Here is a 22,996-nt window from a genome sequence, read left to right as displayed (position 1 = left end):
ACTAGAACTGTGTGGACAGAGACCATCAACAAGGTGAGAATTTTTGGCAAAATATTGATCAGACCACAAAAACATGAGAGACTGGGTTTATTGATAGGCTGCTGTTCTATTAATTGAGCTTTAGGGAGTAGTATAAGCTACCTCACCGTCTGTCAAACGGCCAGATTGGCACAGATTCGGGGCTACAGGAGACCCAACATCTAATGAGTAACTACACGTTCTGTTTAGCTTATGCCTAAATACTGAGCCTTTTTCTAAATAATTCCCACCTCTCCTTGGAACCTCACAACCCAAGGTTGGATGTACTAAGAAGTGCTGTGAAAGGAGGTTAGAAAAAATGGTGAGTTTATCTGAAAACATTTCCTGCCAGAGCCTGGGAAGAGAAGGATGGCATGCTTTTCTCCATCTTTTGAGCTGAATTTTGCTAATTTACTGTTTGCAAAACATATTGGTAAGGAAAAATCACTCTGTCAAAACTGGTCTACTGTGCGTCCTCTTATCAAAAGGCTAAGGACAGCCCGTAATGTCAGCACACACTGCATTTGGCACTTGACACTTCATTTTCTACTCACTTGCAGTCAAGGGTCCTGTTAAGCAATCTTGCAAGGAAACATATGGGCACACTTTATGTTCTGGATAAGCAGTTTTCATACCACGGTCATATATTTGTTAGTTAAAAAATACCACTTACATGGTGGTATGTATTAAGAGATGGTCTATAAAGACATCTTTGAAAATACTGGGGGCTTTCTGACAGGGAACCAAACCTGTTTCCCATTAAAACTGCTAACAAAACTTACCTCATTTTTGATACAATCAGGATGAGGTTCTGGGTAATAACAGGACTTAGATGAAAATTAAGGAGGAGAAAAATGCGTCCAGGCATAGGTTTTGGCAGAGTGGGTTGCTTTTGTCAACAGCCATGAGTGCTGTACTTGCACTTAATGCTCAAATTACAGCTACAGATCCTGAGTGGTAAAGAATTGTAGCGTTTGCCTTGGCTTCCCACAGAGCTAAGTGTACAGACCTCTGGTGGTTTTAGCCCTCGCTAAACTGCATTTGGATTTTTAACTTCGCTGCATCTTTGCTTTCAGGAAAATTTTATAACATAGGAGACCAGAGGGGCCATGGAGAAGATCACTGCCAATTTGTAGACTCGTTCTTAGATGGAAGGACAGGACAGCAAGAAGATCTACCAGTCAAAGATGGTAATACTTTAAGAATGTCTCTGCAGCAAACCTTGGCAAATCCTTTGTCAGTTTCTTTTTCCTGCCAGTGAATTGAGGGCCCACTGCTGGGGTGGGCAATGGAAAGGGACTACCAGCTCTGCAGGCAGAAGGGAGTCGAGAAGATTTTGAAGATGAGCAAATGTCTTATTAAAAGAATGTTACGGCTCAGGTTCTGTTTGGTAGCAAACAGCCTCTCTCCTGTTTAAAACATTCCAACAGACTATTCATATTCACATTTGGTATTACATATTTAAATGCAAGCACAAATTCGAGTTTGCAGAGAGGCATGAACTGTTGTGTTCATACTAGCAAGGTTGATTTAAAATGCCATAAATCATCAGTTGAGCATTAAACAGCTCTGTTTATTGCTAATGAGAAACTAGAAAGTTATTACTGGAAAATATAATTCATGCTGCAGCAATTCTGAATACTCTAACTCAGACTGGGTGCACAGAGTTCCAGTCTGGTCTAAGCAGACAGGGGAGGGGATGTCCTAAATGCAGCCATGACCTGCCTGGTTCTTTTCTTCACATGTTGCTTCAGCTCCTTGAGTGTAAGCAACTTGTACTTCTGTCAGCTGAACCTCCGCCTTGCTTGTTTGCAGCACCCCTGGCGTGATTTATCCCATTCCCTTGTAAGAACATGTGCTGTACTGTTGGAGGTGTGCATGCTGAATGTGTAATGGAATATTTTGATGAGAAAAATGGCATTATCTCCTGAATCACTGGGACTTTGCAAGAAGCGGCAGCCTTGTGTTGAGAGAAGGCCCCGCAGCACCGCAGGTGGGCAGGGGTGGCAGAGGGCATTGGCCTCTCCTGCCAGTGCCACCGGGAGTGAGGCGCTGAGAACAGAAGACTCAAGGGTGCCAAGTTTTCACCTCAGCCCTACTCAGGGCTGCAGCGGTCCCAGGCACTTCTGAGGGCTGTGGACAAACCACAGTTGTTTTGGAGTGCTCATCAGTGTCAGGGCTGCAAGTAACCCCAGCTGTGGCAGATGGGCTAACAGCTTAGTGACTCTAACCATTAATTGAATCTTATGCGAACCCAACAGGGAAATCAAAAGAATGTACTCCTTTATGGTTTTGTGCAAACAAAACTCTGTTCTCTGTTCTAGGATTTTTCAGGGCAGTTCGTCAGGAACCTGTCAAATTTGGAAAAATAGGCGGGGAGACTCACATTAACTATGTTCGCTGGTACGAGTGCGGAACATCAATCCCTGGGAAATGGTAGACGTGACGTGAACCTGGTGAAAAGACCCAGCACTAACCAACCCTCCAACTGCCCAACCCAGCTCAAAGATGGAAATGTATGGTATGCCTGTCACTTAAACAAGTTTGCTGACGTGTAAGGTTTATACAAGTCTAACGTCAATACTGCATTAATTGTGTAATAGCGTAGGCTGCTTACTGTAGTTATCCAGTTTTACAAATTTTAGATTTAAAAAAAAAAACAAAACAGGCTCGGGACATGGTGTAGGATAATGCATAGGGAAGCTGGCTCCCTATTCTTGAGGTATGGTTTATATGGTATTTTAAAAGATGCAGTGTGTATATTATTTATCACAATGTTGTAATAAATGTTTAAGACACAGTTATGGTAAAGTTGGTTATGGAATGCAGTGTGTGTTAGTTTTTAAATATTCACTGGTCATATTATAATGTAAGTGCCATAAGCTATCTGTCCAGATAAATCTGTAATGTCTCCCCCTTCGTAAATTATAGAAGAGACCCTACAATTTTTAATATCCTGCAACCAGTAAACTTGAAGCGCTTTCTCCTTACATGTACAAACAGTTTATACTCGTGCCTAAACACTGAAGCAGGTTTATAGTATGTGCAGCTTTAAACAAACAGGTTAGTATTTTTTTTCCGTATTTGTTTTCAAATGCAAGCTTTACCTCCAGCAAAGCAGTATGATCAGCCTATGACTAAAGAGTTAGAACTATGACCCAATAACTTGGCAGTGGTTTGCTTTACTCTAATTAAAGCAGACAGGTACATACATACACTGAATAATAATAAAAAAAATAAAAAACAAACTGGACTCCATTGCCGCTTTTCATGAAAATGTAAGTTTTCAGAGAAACTTCACGGCTCAAAAACCAACTGTATGTACAGTGCAAGGAGGGTTTCGAAAGATAAGTGAAAATGAAAAAAATAAGCTAGTCATAACAGCATAGTCAGGTTTGTTTTATTAAAAAAGAAAAAGAAAAAATGCTTTAAAACATTGTTTGTTGGGGACAAATGGGAAATAGTGATAACTAAACCTTTAAAAGTGCTTTACAGCAGTTAAAACCTCTCCCAACGCTATTGTTGTACTGCTCGAACATTTATGAACTAAATAAAGAGATGTAGTTTTTTTAAAAAAGTGTTATTCATTACATTATTAATGTATTGAAAAAAAAAATATGAACAGGAACACCCAGATATATACAAAGTAGAAATAGTCATTTATAAAAAATGCCTTATAAAGTACATTGCAGGTACACTGTACGCCTAATAAAATATTTTTTAATCAAGTGTTTCTCACTGTTTTACATGAAAACAGGTTTCTGTGGCAATTATTATTACAGGAAGCAGTTCATTCTGGAACAGGACCTTGTTAAATAGTTTGAGCACCTGAAGTGTTAGGTCTGACAAGCCCCACCAGCAGTAATTACACATTACAGCTTACTGGATAAATCCGTGCCTGACCTGAAAGCACCAGTATTAAGAATGCTGAAGGTAGGAGGAATGGTTTTGCTCACTTTATTTCCTAATTTATCTTTATGGGAGTTCAAGCAGTGTGTTCCAGTTCATTTTTTTTTTGTTCCCTACTCTTTAGTTTTATGTATTCCTAGAATCCATCCATAAGATGGAAAATAGTTCCAAGCGAATGTTTTGCCCATTGCTGTTTATTGAATTTTTTACAGCTCTTGATCTGCCTTTTCTTGGCGTAACATTCAGTCACTAGAATTGCACTCCCAGGTTTTTCTGGGTGGCAAAGAACTTGTGCTAAGTTGTTCCCTTTTAAGAGTTTTTCATTTAAAATATGGATTTGGCTTAATCTTTCAAGTAATAAAACGGTTCTTCCCCCTGCCCTTGTTAAAGTGAAAGTGGTAAGAGGTTAGTTCTAAGATTTTATGTATTAGTTCTTATTCATTTTGTAAAAGCGTTACTTGGCAATTAATTAATAATAGTAGTGCACAACCATCTACTACTGCACAACCTCTGCAAAAGCAATCTATTCACAACATTTCTCCATTTACTCACCTAAAAATCTGTCTCTTGACTTACAGACCTGAGCACCACTGATCTTTTCCTATGTAAGTGGGCACGCAAGGTATACAGGTGTCTTAACGTACTTTTCTTGTTCTGTATTATCTAAATTTTAAATCAAGACCAGGCAAAGAATAGATTCAGGGGGGTTTTTATTAGCTTTCCATGTGAGCATTACAATTTATAATACATCCTATCTAGTTTTACCTCTGGAATGAATTCTAATTTAGTACATCATGTCATTAGTAAGAACAAGCCTGGTAAGTAGGCTAAACTTCCAACTAGCAATTTAATATCCTTCAAACAAGGCAAGCTAGGATGTCAATCACTTTACAGACAGTTAGGCATTGTTTCCCAGAACCAACCCGGCCCCAACTTAAACTAGGAAGCAGATACAATTTAAAGCAGGAACGATTCGTGTGGTCATTCCCCCGCCCCAGCAGACTCTAACCGACAGGTACGAAGAGCGTTTTGCCCCATTACAGTTTGGGAACCTCTGAGACCACCGGAGTCTGTGGGGATGGCAGGTGGGTGCGAGTCGCCCGCGCCCCGTAGCAACTCCTTACCGGTAGCCAGGCCCGGGCTGGGCATAGCCCTGGGGGCCGAAGGGGGGTCGGGTGCGGGCATAGGGGTTGGTGGGCCCGCTGGGCGGGGGGGTCATGGTGCTGCCAGGCGGCGGGGTGAAGCCGGGACGCTGGTAGGTGCCGGGCGCCGCCTGGGAGCCCGGGGGGCCACTGTAGGGGGCCGGCTGGGAGGCCTGTGTGGTGTAGGGCTGCGGAGGGAAGCTGCCCCCCGGGTACTGCTGTGGCTGCTGCCCTGGCAGCTGCTGCGGCTGCCCAGCAAAGGCGGCTGGGGCTGGAGTTGCCTGCTGGCTGTAGGCCCCCGGGAACTGCTGCGCTGGCTGCGAAGGGGTTTGCTGCTGACTGTAGCCGGCTGGAAAGGTAAGGAACACAGTGGTTAGGCACAGCAAGGAACCACGGGTGCATGTAGCCATACATACATCTTTCTTTAAATGACCACGGTGACAGCACAAAGTAACACAGTAAGCACAGAAAAGGCAAAGAATAATGAACCGCAAGGGTTCTTGCCTTTCGCATGAAAGCACACGGCCTGGTTTGGGTGCACTACAAACAGCAGAATAGCAACAGCAGAAGGAGCAGTATAAAGTAGTTCTCCCATAACTGACAAGAACTTAACAAAAGGACAAACAGGATTTTATCATCGCATCACATTAAAAATAAAAAGTCTTCCTTGGCAGGTAAGGCAAAAATTTAACCATTTTTCCCAACTAAAGAACTAAAACCAAACTCTCATGGAAACATTGTTAAGGCTTCATACTCTTAAATCATATCTTTGGTTAAATCATAGTTGTAATCAGATCTTTAAAAGTAGAGTTAAATATGAAAGTAGTTGTGCAGAAAAGAACGCTTCAGTACAAAACTTCCATTTAAACATGTGCCAAACTTGATATATCTGTACAAAACCAGCTTCCAAAAGGATTTTTTTTTCTTTTTGAAGACTTTAAAAAAAAACAAAAAGTCCTTTAAGGAAGAAATAGCTACTTTTATCCATCATGAAACACACCTGCAGCTACTTGCAATGAAAACTCTCCATTGACTGGAATCCTGTCAGCATTAAACACCAGATACACAAATTATTACAAGTGCACAGCCCTAAACAGAAAGAGCAAGGATTGAAGAATGCATTGGAGTAAATTTTGAACTCACCTTGAAACTGGGATCAAAATTTACTCATGAGACGAACCTTGGAAGGGTCCGTTTTCACTACCGTGAGTAAATTAAGCACATTCTTGCCTAGTAGATCTACTGGACAGAGTGGGAATGGATCCTGCTCTTGGGGGACATGGGTTTGAAAGGAGGTAATACTCACAGGTACAACATCAACAAACAAAACCTGTTTCTGATTAGGCTAATCATGAAATAAGTTAGTTAGGGGAAACAGTGGAGCACATTGTAAAGAACTAGGAATGCCAAACTCACATCGCACTACAAATTCCACAGGAACTTCTCCAGTACAACTGGGGATTAGATCATGGTAAGATATTACTGGTAAGTAATTTTTTTCTCCACTCAGGTTTTAAGTAAGTCTAAACAAAGTCAGATAGACCCTTTTACTTTCTCAGGTCTAATTTCAGCAGAAGTAACAAGACTGGTAGAAGTCTGTCACTGTCTTCTAATTACAAAAGTGAGATGTCTGCAGAGAACCAAGTACCATTTAGAGACTCAAATCAGTCAGCTCTTGCACAGAGCCCAGGAACAAGGGACGAGGCACAAACCTTCAGTTCCAAGCTTTCTAGGGTTCTCAGCCAAGATAAACATGGGAGTTTTTTCATAAGCTCTGCAAATGTTCTCATCTACATCAAAACTGATGCACTTCCACTGTATACGTTGTGCAAAAAAAAAAAAAAAAAAAAAGCAGCCTTACAGGCTGTGTTCTGAGTCACTTAACAGTATGGGAGTCTTTTGTTTGTTTTAAAGAGTCTTCGTTAAAATAAGGAATGAGAAGTGCTTGTTACAATTTTCTAAAAGTATTAAATTGGAGATTTGTTAAGGAATCCTGCTACTATGTTCATCCCTCTACTTTAGCAGGATTATGATTCCTAAAATATACTATCAATTATTAGATGTCCGCTTCTGCTAAAGTAAATAACGGGAAATTCTGCAGTCGACTGTATTTTGGGTAGATGCAAAACCTAGCTTTTCTTATTTGCAGCTAAATCACTAATACAATAAAATGGTCTCCTGTCAAAAGCAGTAGCACTTTTAGTTGAAGTATCAGTAACATCTACAACTTAAAAACAAAAAAGCCTATCACTAGAAGTTCCTCCAAAATTTAGTAAATCCTTAGCTCTTATAAACACCATAACAGCTATAATTAGTGATCATATTTTATAGGTCAGTGATTATTTAGAGTGATTGAATTTTATAGGTCAAGATCATCCTAAATGCAAGAAATGGGATCCATCTTTATATACCTCCAATATTTAAGTAAGCTATATTGGAATGTTGTAGTTATTTGCTAGAATCCCAGGATTGCAGCCATTAATTAATCCTGAAGACTGCTTATGCTTCAGGTGTTTTATTTCACTCGTTTTTTTAACTAATGCATTCTGATTAAATAAGTCTGCTGGGTCACAGTCAAGTAGGATTGAAATACCCGAGCTCCCGCTCTAATGACAATACACACAGCCACAGTGCTCTCTAACTGGTGATTTGTGAATCATGCCATTCTCCACAGGCGCTCAGCACCCTAAGCTGCCCCACATATTCAGGAACCAAAGCTCAGAGGGTCAGGTGTCAAAGGAGACCTCGCACAGCCGTGGCACGGTCTGGGGGAGCTGCTTACCTGGGTACTGCATACCGTACTGCTGCTGAGGCTGAGCCTGCGGCTGCTGGGCAGGATAACCGGGCTGTTGGTACTGTTGGTACATCTGGCCTGTGGGGTGAGAACCTGTTTAGTCGAGGCCCAGTACCCGAGCTGTATTATAAACACAAGATGGAAAACATCCCAACAGTTCAAAGTGCAGAAATAAACCTGCAACGTGTGAAAATTTTTCTTAATAAGCTGAAGACAGTGAAGTTTGAGCATGTGTGTCACCTAATTACCAACTGAAATTAAATTGCGGATTTTAGTTTCTGAACCATACCGTTCTGAAGCCAAAATAAATACTTCTAGTGTGATGTGAGGCTTACTGTTTCACATCTTCAAGGGACGTCAGCAACCATGCGCTGTTACTAGCACTACACTGGTGTGTAACAGAGCAGGAGTATTTATATGGCTTGATAACTGCTTGAGAACTTACTGTGTAAATTAAAGTACTTCAAAAGTTAAACATGTCTTCAGATTGTCTGCTTATATTAGGTTTTTAAGACTATTTCTGTACCAAAGTACTGTAAGCAGAGTGGTACGTTACTCTGACCACATTTTCTAGACAGGTCATCCATCTCTTAGTATCTGACTTGCTGCAAGCCACGTTTTCTTTAAGAGACCCAGGGTTATACTCCCTAGAACAAAAATAAAACTATACATTCTTAAGGTCGGATATTCCAATTCAATGCTAATATTCCCTAAGTTTACTTTTTCCATTTTCTTGGCAAGTAGAGGCAGAATATTTGTTTAGACAACCTCTGGGCCCTGCTTAGGCTTTATGCTTCTGTTGTTTTTCATTTTAATAACATTCACAGTCAAAGAACAAAAATAATTATCTTTCAAGCTAAAGCTTAACTAACTGGAGCAAACTTGGAAACTTTACTACTATGAAGTGTTACTGTACTATTATTCATTCTGTAAAGATCAACAGACTGTATAATTGTAAACTGTATCTTCTGAATTGCACCAAGACAGTAAAAAACAGCTCTGCTCCACGTCCTCTCACATCCCTGTGAGTGCTGCCTTAACAGAACTCCCTATTTCCTTTTAACTCTGCCTTAGTTGCAGCTGAAGCAATGACATTTTATATTCCCACTCACCATTCATATTTGTATTTGGTACACAATTATTATGTGATGAAAAAGTACTGAGCACAAGGTCTGAAGAGATTTAAGCCCGTTGTCTTGATAACCAAAAATATCCACAAAAACAGTAACAACAACAAAAAAAAAACAGCTTCTAATTTTTAAAGCCAGATGTTACAAGCTGTGGGAGGACCAGCAGGAGGCTGCCCGTCTCAGGTAATTGCTGATAGGCTAATACAGAGACCACACTGGCACCTGCTGGAGACACCAGCTAACACTGCCTTTCAAAGGAAAGTCCCTGAGCACAATGCAAGTTTATGAAAAAAGTTTGGAAGCTGATAACCACATACGTTACCAAGTTTTGGTACGTGACTGCTATTTGCCGTATGTATACAACGGACGGTGTTAAGTGCTCCCCGCTACTATCTCTAATGATCAAAGCGTAATACTGACTTCCAATCTCTTCCCAAGAACTGAACCAACCTAATTTTATCCAGAGTAAAGCAAATTTAGTAATAAAGTATTTCAGTGCGATACAAAAAATGCATAAACTACAGACTAAAAACCTTCATTATTTGCACAGTTGTATTTTTACATGCACAAAAAAAAGGTCTTGGGCACAGTTTTGTGGCTTTTGTTGTTTTTAAATCATTGTATTTACCTTGACCCAAATTTAGAAAAATTATCAAATCTACTCTGATACATGAACTCAATTTCTTTCCTAAGATAAGTTTTGCTGAAATAAGTACTTTTTTTTTTTAATGTGGCCCAGCAACTATGGCGCAGTTTCACTGCTCCTTTCTTCACTAGGAAGTAATTTTTCCTTCCCTCGTGTTAGCAGCAATTCAGGATTCCAACCTACTGCTGCTAGTGCCTTCACAAGTTTCACTTCATTGTTTCAGTTCTAGTTTGACATCAACACTTAAAAAAATCTCTTAACTTATTTCATTAAAGAACAAAAGGTGAAACTCATAAAAACAGAGGTTCAGTAGCTGAGAAAAAAAATTATTTTGAATATTAAGTTTTCTGGCTGCTGACAGAAGAACATGGAGAATTGTTTTCCAAAACAACTTTTAGGCATATCAGACACCAAACCGTTATTGCAGCTTTAAGCTATGAAGATGACTCTCCTTGTCACATTTAAATCACTTCAAAATTATAAGGGAACTAAGCATTAAAAGCTGCAAGCAGCAAAATAAGTGTTTTTATACGCTCCACTTCAACCAACAGCTTTCGTGTTTGCTTAAAGACATACCTAACTACAGGTTGCTCAAATCCTCTACTCAATAACCTTCAGCCAATGTATTTTAAGTGACTGTGACTCTGATCACCATCACCAATGCCTCTTATATTTGTCTCTGCATTATATCAGTAAAGAAAGTAGCAAAGGGAAACAACTGTATAATGTACCTCATATGGAGGTACAGGTACCAAAGCAAGTCATTCTACAGACCGTTTTGTCCTGATCTACACAGGTCTGTGCTCTTAGAGAATGATGCCCAAACATAGCAAATATCTGAATAGGTTTATTTTTAGAAGTCAAACAAATTATCAAGAGGGCATAGTCCAAAGAAATCTAAATACCTGAATCAAGCCCTTAAGCTTCACAGGAGAGCCAATTTACATTCTCAGAAGTTCTACAGGAAAACTGCAATGGGTACACAAGTATTTCAGATTTCACCTAGCTAACAGAACCACACATACAATAATACCACCATAATGGCTCTGTTTTACTAGATAGAAATGATCAGTAAACAACATCTTGAACTCATACTAGACAAGCCTCAAACTGTTAGCTAAGTGAAAGCAACTACAAACATTCCTTGACACAACACAAGGGTATGATCTAAGATCTTCTGATAGCTTTATAGTGCGGCATGTTATAAATTTACTTTACAGGAAAATGAGCATGGATGCAAGTAGAAAATAGAGCCATGAAACTCCTACTCATTTACATCACCTACCCTTTTAAACAAAGGTACTGCTCCACCTGCCGTTTATATACTGAATGGCATCTGGGAGAAAAAAGAATTTCTGCCTGGTGGGACAGATCAATTTGCAGTTTGGTATCGAGTTCGGGTCTGCTAATTAGAAGTGGTAGCTACTGCCTATGAAGATTCAGACATCATCGTCCACATCTAAAATAGCAGAAAAAGGTGCTGCTCACCTTCCACCTGACCTGTCTGTGGCTGTGTTCCAGGGTACGCTGGCTGCTGTGGCTGAACGCCAGGGGGATGGGCAGCAGAAGAGGAGGAAGCGATGCTATCTGGTGTTCCTGATCGCTCTTCTGCAGGGGCACTGGGTGGTCCTAGAGGAGCAAGAGCAAAATACATTAAATGAAATGAACAGGGAGTTCAAATTCAGAAGTCTAATACAAGTCCATTCCCTTGCAAAGCGTTCAACATTTTTTCCCACTTTTCTGTAGATTTACATCTGAGAGTGTCAGGCCCAACTAATATATTTGCACATCTCAAATTTCCCTTAAAAATATTTGGGGGGGGGGGGGGGCCCGCATTCCCCACCTGTCTCTAGGTCAAAATCACTCAAATTTCATGCTTCATAGAATATGACTTTTTGGGGGGGATAAAGCCCTCCACAACAAGATGTTTTTCTGCAGCTTCAAGCATTGACCTTGCACACATGCACTGAAGACTTGCTACATTTGGATAAAATACACACCTAACATACCTATTCTTTTTCACCTGGAACAAAGGTGCAAAGCTGCAGGAAATTATTCAAATGCAGTTAGGTTTTACTATAGTTCATATGGGCCTGGGCAATGAAGGGCTTTACCAACAGTCACACAGCACGTGAACAGAAAACCTCTAAGGAATGGCTTAAATTTGCACACCCAGACAGGATATGGTAGGTTTCAGCCTGAAAGCAATAACTTTCTTTGATAATTCTGAAATGATTCCAGATACTGAGTAACACCCAAAGAAAGCATGGAGACAAAGATTTCAGTTTTTATTTAAGTTAATGAGAAGTTCTAAGATAGGCATGTGAACAGGTACCGTATACTATAATTAAATACAAAATATTTTTCTAGAAACAACAGAGCTTAAACCCCTATCTTTCCAGCTATTAGGTTTATCAGTACAACACATGAGACACTACTTTCAAAGTTAAGGAAACGTATTAGAATTTCTGCAAATTCACTTTTTTTAAAAAAAAAATGTATTTATGCAATACAAATATGCATCCACCAAGCATTTAATTGCATTTTCATATTACCCTTACTAGGGGAAAACTGAATCAAAGCTGCCCACTTCTGGTTTTGGCTTTAAAGCTACAACCCTGCAGTTATGCATGTAGAAACATGATTTCTCCTATCTTGCTCAAATGGTCCTTTGTGAAGTTCATTGTGCATTCAAAGCATGGTCAAGTCAGTTCAGTCTATCAAAAGAACTACAGAGATATGTAGACCTCACAGTATCACTATGATGAAAGCATTAACTGACAGTGAAGTTTTGTAACAAAAGACAAAAACTCTCCTTCAAAAATTAACTCAAATTTCCAGCTAGTTGTACTTCCCAGCCTACTCTAACACTTCGTTGTTCATAAATAGTTCATTTTAAGTTTCCACATGATGAAACCTTTACCTAGCTTGTGAAATAACCGTGCTGTGATATACCCAAAACATTCCATGCAGGACAAGATCACTCAAACCCATATAAAATCATATAAACACCACATAAAACTTGGTCTACCATCAAGTGTACATAGCAAACCCCGTTAACAGCAGTTTTGTTTTAGGTAACAGGGCTCTATTAAAATTTGCCAGACTCGAGCAGATTTCGTGAAATATAAATTCTCTATACTCTTCATCGCATTCCCTACTACATCCTATATTTCTTTTATAATTTCAGTTATCCTAGGTTGACTGTATTCATTTAAACATTCATACTAAAATGTTTAGCATTCTACTACGACTCATACTAGTACTAACAGTCATGCAGTTAGTTCTTCGGGATAAACGTAATTCTGACAAGTAGGTTATTCCTTTCTATTAAGGGTAAAAAAAAAAAAAGTTGACACTATTTACTTTTGAAATGCAAAAGAAAAAAGGCAGAGTTACACAAAACATTCTGACTGTCCCAAAGAGCAGAAACACAAGCCAAGAACGTAAGCTGATCTGCAAGATCAAACCTTAAGGTAGAGGAGTGGGTCCTGTTTTTCATCACTGGCAGCTAACATTTAAGTTACTCTACAAGAGTTATTTTAGTAGTAGCTCTAAGTAATTCAAATAAAAAATATTTATTAAGCTATTTTCTACTCCAAGCTAGAACACCAAACTACAAGCAACAGCAACATCTCAAAATTTTGTATACAAAACTTAGCAAACCCAGTTACAACCCCTTAACATATCCCATTTTAGAGTTCCGAAAATAGCCTACGCAGAACACAGCTTAATACACCTAAAATACAAGTGCTTTATTGCCATTGATTACTCAAATCTTGATTTGTCAACAGGCTTTGCTTTCGTTTTTGTGAGATGTGTTCTTACCTGACACCTGATCATCTGTCAAGCCAAATGCTGACATGACATTCTTGCTGATTTCATCCTGGTTTTTCAGTGGATCAAATGCAGACATGCTTGCTGCTATAACTTGAGTAGATGGCTTAACATTAGCATCAGCAGCAGCAGGCTTTTCTTCCCTCCCATCTACAGCATCTACAAAGCAAAATGCCCTGTTACTAATTCTTGAGAACTCAGAAAAAAAATTGTACATACATATTGTACTACATCAACTTTGAAAATGCACAGTTTAAAAAAAAAAAAAACTGTTTTAACTGTTGAAATGCTTGTGTTTCTCTACGATCATCACTCTAGCCTTCTTACAAATGGTTTATAACCCAAATCCTCAGTATTCCACTGAAATTAATAACTGCTTATATTGTAGGACCAGGGGTTGGATTTATCAGTTTTGTTGCAATAACAAAAGCAGTGTTTTCTAAAAAAAAAAAAAAAAAAAAAAAAAAAAAAAAAAAAAAAAAAAAGGCCGGAACTGCTGGCTTTTCTCCTCACTCAGAACACTCCGTCACTTTCTGTCATTATTTTCTGTGTCAAACCTTACCCAAAAATCTGTAGTTAAGCACAGAGGTATACTTTTTAGTATACTTTTTACAGTACAATGACCCTAAACTAGGAGAACACTGTCTCAAAATTGGGAGAAAATGAGTTCCTTCCCCATCTCACCCTCCCCTATAATCCTTTCCCACCCCTATTCTGCACCCTTGTTCTGCTTACCCTGAGACAGCTCTGATGCTGGTCTGAGCTCAAAATGTGTGGATTCAATTTCCTAACCTGGCAAAAGAAGTAAATATAATTTTTGCTGAATTAGCTTTTTACTGTTCTAGTGAATCAAACTTGCTTAGCAACATGACAAGGTAAGCACCAGAGCTAGCCCAAAGTAAGCAGTGGGAGCACTCAGCTGGGAGCAAGATCTTCCCTCACCACCAACAGACTATTAATTCAGCTCAAAGCCTGATCAAAACATTGTCCAGGCTCACAAGCATTAGTTAGAGAGTTTTCATATACTGCAACAAAAATCATACTTGTTATTTCTAAGTTAACTTACTGCTTTACTCCAAATAATCTGAACATGGATTCTGCCTCTGAAATAACTGAAGCATTAAAAACCAAGCAACAATCAAGAATGATCACAACCAATACTCAAGACTCCATCTTTCAGTTGGTTAAACAGCACGCGACTCTGCAAATCAAACCAGACAGTTCTTTGCCAGGCTGCCTACCACTTTCAGGCAGATTAGTGGAAACCCCAGGTTCAGCTGGTGGTTCTAGACAGTCCAGCAAGCGATTGACTTTATTGCGAAGTTCTATCAGCTCTCGACGCAGGTATTTCACCTGGTTAGATTCTAGGGGCCTCGGTTGTCCATTAACTGCAAAATAACAATTAGATACATTTAAGACTGTAGTAACATTCTGGTATCTAGTTTAATGCTTTTAGTTTTATTCCCAACTTTTATTTGCTTGTAATATCACCGTCCTTTGTTAAGTCTGGAGTGACACACAGTGAGTCAACAGACGAAATTCATTCTAGAGCTTACTGTTCCTTTAATATAATCTCATTTCAGCATAGCTAACACTACTGAGTACCAGAACTGCAGTGAAATTTTTGCAGAAAGTTTCTGCATCATTTGCTCAATTTCCATGAATATACCCTGAACAATACCAGTATCGTGCTTGGCTGTGGAAATCTGTTTCATTAGACTGTGCCTGTACAACTAAGGCAGCACACACACCGCTCCCGCGATTCATCAATAGGGTCAGTCTCTGGCTTTAAAGCTGCTTGCTGCTCCTTGGAACTACACATTAAATTGCCAATAACATCTTGAAAATAAAGAATAATTTTACTCAAAGGCAAAAAGGATAAATGTTAAAATCTATTAAGCTAGAAGCAATTAATATTACTTCTTAATAGTGCACTAGCAACACTGCAAGTTTATTACCATTTAAAATTTCTCACAAACCTGTGAAGAAAACCCCACAAATGCTGGAGTGGAAGATAACGCTACAGAAGGGCAACTGACCATGTATTTTTGTATGCCAAATAATTTAAGCAATCTTATAAAAAGAAAGACAGTTTCAATTTCCTCTAAGTTCAGATATCACATGAAACAGAAAGAGAGAAAATAGATGTCATATTAATATAGTATTTTTAACTTACTGATTTCATTCTTCTAAGGTGACAAAGTTATTTATTATTTTAAGTATCTTCCAGCCAACCTCACTGCCTGAATTGTTAAAAGCTTATTTAAAAATAAAATGAAACATCTTCTATACTTACCAAACAATGTCAGCTTAAGTATCCTACTGCACTGAATGGCAAAGGAAAGATCTGAGCTATCAAAAATTGTTATAAGATCTCCATCTGAAAAGAACACCAAAAAGTTCCATTAAAGCAAAGCCTATTAACTACCAATCTTCACAGTAGGGCAGAAAGCGTTACTTCATCACTAAAGAATAACACTCTGTACTTGATTCTGAAGCTACTAAAAAAAAGTTACCAATTAACACTATCACAAAAATGGCACCAAAAATGGCACTCATTATATATATGAGGAAAAAACTCATGGCGCAGAAGTAGAAAATGGAGGTTTTGCTCTCTCATTAGTAAGGCTTAGCTCTCTATTTCCTGTGCTACAATCAATTAGAATCATTCACTGTTGACTAAAAAGCATCTGCAGTAACTTGGGTAGAATTACTTACAGAATACAGAACACTTATTGAGAAAAATGAAATTCACAAAAAACATTTCTGTAAAATATTATTAAACAGATCAGACTTGTGCATAACACAACACAAAAATGTTTATTATTTTAATGCAAGGATCGGCACGCAGGGAAATTATACACAGGAGTTAAGACAGAATTATGACTGGCTTCAAAAAATAGCCTTCTGACATGAACCCTTTGAAAGGGAAGTTCCATACAGCTCATCACTCTTTGATATCTGCACACAGCATGAAACATGATAGCTAAGAATTCACAAAGGCCAGCATGAGAAAGAATGATGCTGCCAGTTAAAATTACACGCCTATTTCAATTGGCTCCAGAACTCCACAGTTCATGAACAGTTCCTGAAAAATAACAAGAACGTTTACTCTAATTTATATGAATTTATTTCTGGCACTCATTTTTTTCCTCAGGCACTGGGTTTTACTACATATTCAAGAATCTTCAGCAGGACAAACACACATAGTAGAACAATCTCCTTAGTTCAGAAGCTTGAAAGATGCCCAGTTTGAAAATAAAACACACCTCTGTAAGGCAGTAACCACACTGAGACTTCTTTGCCTTGGTCATTAATAAAAGCATCACACTGCCTAAGATAATTTAGGAATATGCTTCTGATGATCTTAGGCCACAAATCCAGAGACCGAAGGTTTGCTGTCCTCTCCAATCAAGTATGCAAGTTTGAAAAAACATAACCTATTAGACTTAAGGATGATGAGTCTGATAAAAATGTGACAAAGCCACAATTTTTACTGAGATTTTAAATGGAAAATCCCATATCCAGGCCTGAGTGTCACTAGCTTCATGTTACAGAAACAAGAAACAAAGACAGGAGGGGGTAGATGAAGCATTCTTACAAATACTTAAAAAGAATGTGCACATGCATTCTGAGAGTACCCAGATCAAGGACATAGAAGTAGGAAATTATTATAACCACTCAAAAAAAAATCTGCTCAAAAAAGATGAAGACAAGACTTCCTCCAGTTTTGGAGGAATAAATAAAACTGGAATAGCTATACAGTATATATTCCAATCCTAATGACTGAAGCACTTTTAAAGAATTTTAACCTAGCTGAAACAAAGTCAAGGATACCATGATCCTCATATAACAATCAAATTCTTTAATCATTGCAACTTCATCTGATAATTAAAATTGTTCTTAGTAGCAATCATCATCTAGGATAATAAATTCCACATCACAGCAGAGAATTAAGACATTCTGAGACGGAGAAAACTAAAACTAAAAGTATGAAGCCTGTAGGCTGTGAAAGGCAACCAAAGAATGAAACTGCAATTACAGTGTCCATCACACACATTTATCATTTTAAAAAAAAAAAAAAAGAAAAAGAAAAAAGAAAAGGACAATTATACTTAAAGAACAGGTAAGAATGTAAAAAAAAAAAGGGGGACTGGAAGCTTTAACTTAATGAAAAAGCATTCATAAATTTTACCTTTCCCTTTCCAGAAAGAAAAATAAATCTTTTATTTGATAAGAGGAAAAACAAAACCACTGCAAATCCACTGAGCTCTTCCCTACTAGATGTCAAGATCCCAAAAAAATAGCTCTTTATTGCGTATCAATTTTGATGAGAAGCAGTCTCTCTCAAATCCATATAAACCTGAAAAACTGCCTCAGAGTCATTCAAAGTGAAATTTTCTTGCCTAGACATATGAGCAAAGGTTACTTGACATTTTAGGTACCACAGACAGTACTGCTAGTGCCACTGAGAAAAATGAACCCAAATGCTTCAGTAATGTAGCATTTTTACTGTACACCAGCATAATTGTTGCAGTCTTGGATCTGATTAAGAGGCTTTGGATTCTATTATTCTATCCAAAGTTTGATGTTTATATAATGAATACCATCCCTCTCTCCCAAACTGATTAACTTACACACTGACATTTGAAAAGAAAAACCCCTGAGAACCACAACGTCCATACGTCTCAAACACTACATTTTTCATACTGTGGAAATGAGGAAAAATTACTTTTAATGACTATTTCAGATTAGGTTACATTTTATTCCCATCTTTACCGACAGAGCAAAACAATCAAGAATTACTACCATATAAAATAATTTTAAGTCTTAAAAGAGTTTCTGTTAAATCATACATATTAATTCACTTCTCGCCTTCAAACCCACTCTGCCACTGATAGCACACAAAAAACTGAGTGAATGAGTAGACAGCAGAACAATCTGCAATAGCATCAGCTTCCTGCAACAGGAAAAAGTGAACTTTCAGATAGCTGCTATTTCAGAAGCACTGGAGGAAATAATATACTAAGACAGCACGCATAATCACAGAAGATAGAGCTTGTACTGATTGAATCAAGTGATTTTGAAAGAAATCATCTGCATTTGCCAACAATATTTTGGACAATTTTGAAGAGGTAAGTTTTGCAATTTCTGTCCTTAGATAAATCATATCAGAGCAAAAGTAGTAATTAAACCTCAACAGTAGAAATTAAACCCTACCTTCATCTTTATACTTTATTGTGACTTCATCATTGCTGAGAAGTTTTCCTCTAAAAACTCTTTGCATCATTAGCACTAACTCATCATAGGTGATATCCTCATTGTGGATAGGAATTCTCCTAATATCTTCGCCCAGCTGAGCTTTGATGATCAGCTTCCCACTTAAGTCCAGCTGCCCATTCATGGTGGCTTCCTTATCACCTGCAGACCTGTTAACAACAAAACATTAAAAACATGTTTTAGAAAACTAAATTGTTAATTATTTTGCGTGTCTAAGCGAAGTTCTGGAGCTTTCAATCTTTTTACAGCAACACAGTTAGGAAGCTCTCTGGAGCACCTCTCAGACACATTCTGCAATACACTCATTTCACAAACAATAAAGTCAACTGTACTTTAACTGAGCTCATGCACAAAGCAGAACTCTGGAAGATCAGATTCCACATTAACAGTTACCACAATTCCCAGCACTTGTAATTTAAAGACTTTTTGTAAATCAGATAGCTTGTAAATGTGTGTGACAAATAGGAATTCCAACCTTTTGGTTGAAAAAGCTGAAAAGGAACCAGTGTCCCAAAAGCAAACCCTAGGGATACACGTATATATCTTTCTCAAGGAAAGTGGAGTTGTAGCAAAAGTTCTCAGCCTTACAATATTATATTGGTCACGTTATCACCGTACTACCTTTCTGCATCCCATAATTATGATAACCCAAAGGGCTTTTTTTTCCCTTTAAGAAAGGACTGCTAGAACAAAGTATATTTCAAAGACTATAGGTGGTAAGGAGGTTTTATTAAGAGAATGAAGTTGAATTAAAGAGAATCAGGTTGTGACACCCATCTATAAGGAGGACCCGGGGAATTACAGGCCTGTCAGCCTGACCAGGAAAGGTGATAGAACAGGTCATCTTGAATGCAATCACACAGCATATGTGGGACAACTGGGGGATCAGGCCCAGCCAGCATGGCTTCATGAAGGGCAAGTCCTGCCTGACCAACCTCATCTCCTTCTATGACCAGGTTACCTGCCTGGTGGATGAGGGGAAGCCTGTTGACAAAGTCTAGCTAGACTTCGGCAAGGCCTTTGACACAGTGTTCCACCCTATCCTCTTGGAGAAGCTGGCAGCCCATGGCTTGGACAAGTACACACCTTGCTGGGTTAAAAATTGGCTGGACGGCCGGGCCCAGAGGGTGGTGGTGAATGGAGTCAAATCCAGCTGGCAACCGGTCACCAGTGGTGTTCCCCAGGGGTCGGTGTTGGGACCCATCCTCTTTAATATCTTTACTGATGACTTGGATGAGGGAATTGAGTGCACCCTCAGTAAGTTTGCAGAAAACACCAACTTGGGAGGGGAAGTGTTGATCTGCCAGAGGGCGGGAAGGCCCTGCAGAGGGACCTGGACAGGCTAGGTCGATGGGCAGAGGCCAGTGGGATGAGGTTCAGCATGGCTGAGTGTCGGGTACTGCACTTTGGTCACAACAAGCCCGTGCCACACTATAGGCTTGGGGCAGAGTGGCTCGAAAGCTGTGCAGAAGAAAAGATCTGGGGGTGCTGATTGATGCTCACCTGAACACAAGCCAGCAGTGTCCCCAGGTGGCCAAGAAGGCCAAAGGCATCCTGGCTTGCATCAGGAACAATGTAGCCAGTAGGACCAGGGAGGTGATAGTCCCCCTGTACTCTGCTCTGGTGAGGCTGCACCTCGAGTACAGTGCTCAGCTTTGGGCCCCTCACTACAAGAAGGATATCGAGGCCCTGGAGCATGTCCAGAGAAGGGCTACGGAGCTGGTGAGGGGTGTGGAGTACAAGTCCTGTGAGGAGCGGCTGAGGGAACTGGGGTTGTTTAGCCTGGAGAAGAGGAGGCTCAGGGAAGACCTCATTGCTCTCTACAACTACCTGAAAGAAGCTGTGGGGAGCTGGGGGTCGGCCTCCTCTTGTAGATAACTAGTGATAGGACTAGAGGGAATGGCCTCAAGTTTTGTCAGGGGAGGTTTAGGTTGGAAACGAGGACACATTTCTTCTCAGGAAGAGCAGTCAGGCATTGGAATGGGTTGCCCAGGGAGGTGGTGGAGTCACTGCCCCTGGGGGTGTTCAAGGAAAGGTTGGACCTGGTGCTTAGTGACATGGTTTAGTGGGTGACATTGGTGGTACACGGATGGTTGGACCAGATGATCTTGGAGGTCATTTCCAACCTTAACAATTCTAAGAATTGTGCATCATTCATACACAAATGAAAAAAAAATGAAGATCTGCACATTGGTTTTATTATATACATGATCAGAATATGTTTAGGGTTCATCTCCAGAAAACAAGACAGAAAACCTATCTGGTTTTTAAATTTTATCCAAGATATTTTAACCAAGAATCCCTGTTTTAAAAAAGCTGCTCATTAGGCCACACATTAGCTACTCATTAGGCTCAGAGCCACAAAGTTGTTACACAGCATACATGGCCAGAACAGCTGGCTACTTTTTGATGCTTTAAGAGAAGTGGGCAACTACTTAAAAGTAAGTGCAACAAAGTCATCTTGTGTCCTAGAGGCACACAGCATACACTGAGAAGTCCCATCTTTCATTCTTCGTATATGACAGTTTAAAAATTACCATTTGAATGAGACACCTCTCTTGTTAAAAACCACAAAGAGCTTATAAGAAAAAAAAGAAACTAGAAAAGTTACCAAGCAGAGGAATGAAAAGCAAACTAGATCGTTAGTCAGATATCCACATCTCTCTTCACTGTTTTGGACAAGACCAAAACAATAGCTCTAGAATGAGGAGAAATTAAAGAAGTAGTTATCTTTACATCTATGGTACAAATACTGGAAAGCTTAGGAGCACAAAGCCCTACACATCAAAACTGACATTTCCAAAACAGCATGCTGGCAAGCACATTGTTCTTTCTCCTGTGCAAAAAGAAGTATCGATAGCGATACGCAAATATTTCTCCCTTAGCTTTACAGATATTACAACACAGTGTTTTCAGAGAAAACTGAATTTTGCTTTCGTCAGTCAATTTTTAAAGTACTACAGTGAAAATTACTTCTCTCCTACCAGAGACACAAGATACTTAGCTAAAGCCATTGATGCATCTATATATACGTAGGCCTGCTATTTCAATGGCAATGTTCTGCTTTAAAAAGATGTCGTATGATGCTATATCTGGATTGCAGCTCAGTTTCTAGTCTTTGGTAATTAAGTTAATGTAAAGCAAATGCTTCATCCAAATCACTTTGTTTAGCCCAGCTGACATCCCAAAGAAGAAACAAGCAACTACCAAAGAAAACTCATTCTCCTAGTGGGACATAACAGGAGGTAGGTGGATACAGAGAAATTCAGCCTAACTGCAGAGAAAAGAGACCTGCAATCCACACAGCAAGGCAGCAGATGAAACGCTCAGATGAAATGGTGAAGTTCATAATATTGTTAATGTTTGCTAATCGTGTCTCCTGAGTCTGGGCTGCAGGTGCATCAACTCAGTCTAATTGTTTCAGTTCTGTTTTGTTTCAGTAGAAGCTGGTTGTACAAGCATATTTTTTTTAAAAAGCCTTCTGCAAAATAACTAAGCATTTAAAAAACAGTATCTGTATACAGGTCTTCTTTTACCTCCTTCCCAAAAGCATACATTTATCATTACCTTGTCTGTCTTACTGATGCTGGATTATTGGTCAAATTTCCCACCTCACTTCAGGACAGAGTTAGGATAAGCCGCCATGCACTACCAGTGGCAGAAAACAGGAAGCTGCATCAGAAAGGAAAAGAAAATACATTTATTTACTGTCATACTTCCTTAGAGTTATACACTTCACATCAATCTTTTACTATAGAACACTTTAACAAACAAACCAAATTTAAAAATGTTACTATATTATCCCTAATGTAACAATCATACACTTCTGAGTATTGTGGAGTTTGAGGTTCAACTAAAATACATCTTGAACAAGAGTTTTAATTTCATAATAAAAAAATTAGAGAACTAAACAAACTTACTCCAATTTCATGTAGGAGTTCCTAACAATAACATGCTCCTTTCCAGGACAGCAACCTCCCCCAGCTGTCTGAAAGTACTCATTCATACAGCCTCCATCTTGAAACCCCAGGTTAGGCTAAAGAAGCTAGACTTGGATCAATTTAGCACTATAAAAACCTACAAGTCCACCTCCTAGTTAAAGGCTGATGCCTCTGTGGTATTAAGTAGTGTGTCTTCCAGTCAGCATTAGGACTGACTACCAGCAGTAACGAGTAGGAATTCTTTGCCACAGCAAGAGCCACCAAACTGGGCAAGAAGGAAATGCAGTCAGAAAAATACA

At 39.2% G+C, this 22,996-nt stretch overlaps 2 protein-coding genes and 1 long non-coding RNA gene across 28 annotated transcripts in view; 2 read left to right on the top strand and 1 right to left on the bottom strand.

The window, feature by feature from the left end:
* The window catches only part of ABI3BP (ABI family member 3 binding protein), a 136,504-nt gene extending 132,758 nt beyond the window's left edge, over positions 1-3,746 (top strand). For all 25 annotated transcript variants that reach the window (XM_035314992.1, XM_035314985.1, XM_035314982.1 and 22 more), the window contains 2 exons: positions 1,095-1,208; positions 2,343-3,746. In XM_035314992.1, the coding sequence (XP_035170883.1) occupies positions 1,095-1,208; positions 2,343-2,458 (230 nt within the window). In that variant the 3' untranslated portion in view covers positions 2,459-3,746. The remainder of the gene's footprint in view (positions 1-1,094; positions 1,209-2,342) is intronic.
* An 874-nt stretch (positions 3,747-4,620) lies between these two features.
* The window catches only part of TFG (trafficking from ER to golgi regulator), a 20,101-nt gene continuing 1,725 nt past the window's right edge, over positions 4,621-22,996 (bottom strand). The window contains exons 2-9 of one of the 2 annotated variants that reach the window (XM_035315005.1): positions 22,324-22,428; positions 18,697-18,905; positions 15,773-15,856; positions 14,718-14,864; positions 13,468-13,635; positions 11,128-11,268; positions 7,852-7,941; positions 4,621-5,418 (exon numbers count right to left, since the gene is read on the bottom strand). In XM_035315005.1, the coding sequence (XP_035170896.1) occupies positions 5,048-5,418; positions 7,852-7,941; positions 11,128-11,268; positions 13,468-13,635; positions 14,718-14,864; positions 15,773-15,856; positions 18,697-18,880 (1,185 nt within the window). In that variant the 5' untranslated portion in view covers positions 18,881-18,905; positions 22,324-22,428 and the 3' untranslated portion in view covers positions 4,621-5,047. The remainder of the gene's footprint in view (positions 5,419-7,851; positions 7,942-11,127; positions 11,269-13,467; positions 13,636-14,717; positions 14,865-15,772; positions 15,857-18,696; positions 18,906-22,323; positions 22,429-22,996) is intronic. The other variant, XM_035315006.1, reaches the window with a different exon arrangement.
* LOC118160358 overlaps positions 20,353-22,996 on the top strand; it is a 12,417-nt gene continuing 9,773 nt past the window's right edge. Inside the window, exon 1 of the long non-coding RNA XR_004747433.1 lies at positions 20,353-20,598. This is a non-coding gene — a long non-coding RNA (uncharacterized LOC118160358). The remainder of the gene's footprint in view (positions 20,599-22,996) is intronic.

This window comes from Oxyura jamaicensis, chromosome 1, assembly GCF_011077185.1.
Source record: "Oxyura jamaicensis isolate SHBP4307 breed ruddy duck chromosome 1, BPBGC_Ojam_1.0, whole genome shotgun sequence".
Classification (NCBI taxonomy): domain Eukaryota; kingdom Metazoa; phylum Chordata; class Aves; order Anseriformes; family Anatidae; genus Oxyura; species Oxyura jamaicensis.
The sequence above is the reverse complement of the archived record's forward strand: the minus strand, read 5'-3'. Positions and strand labels throughout refer to the sequence as shown.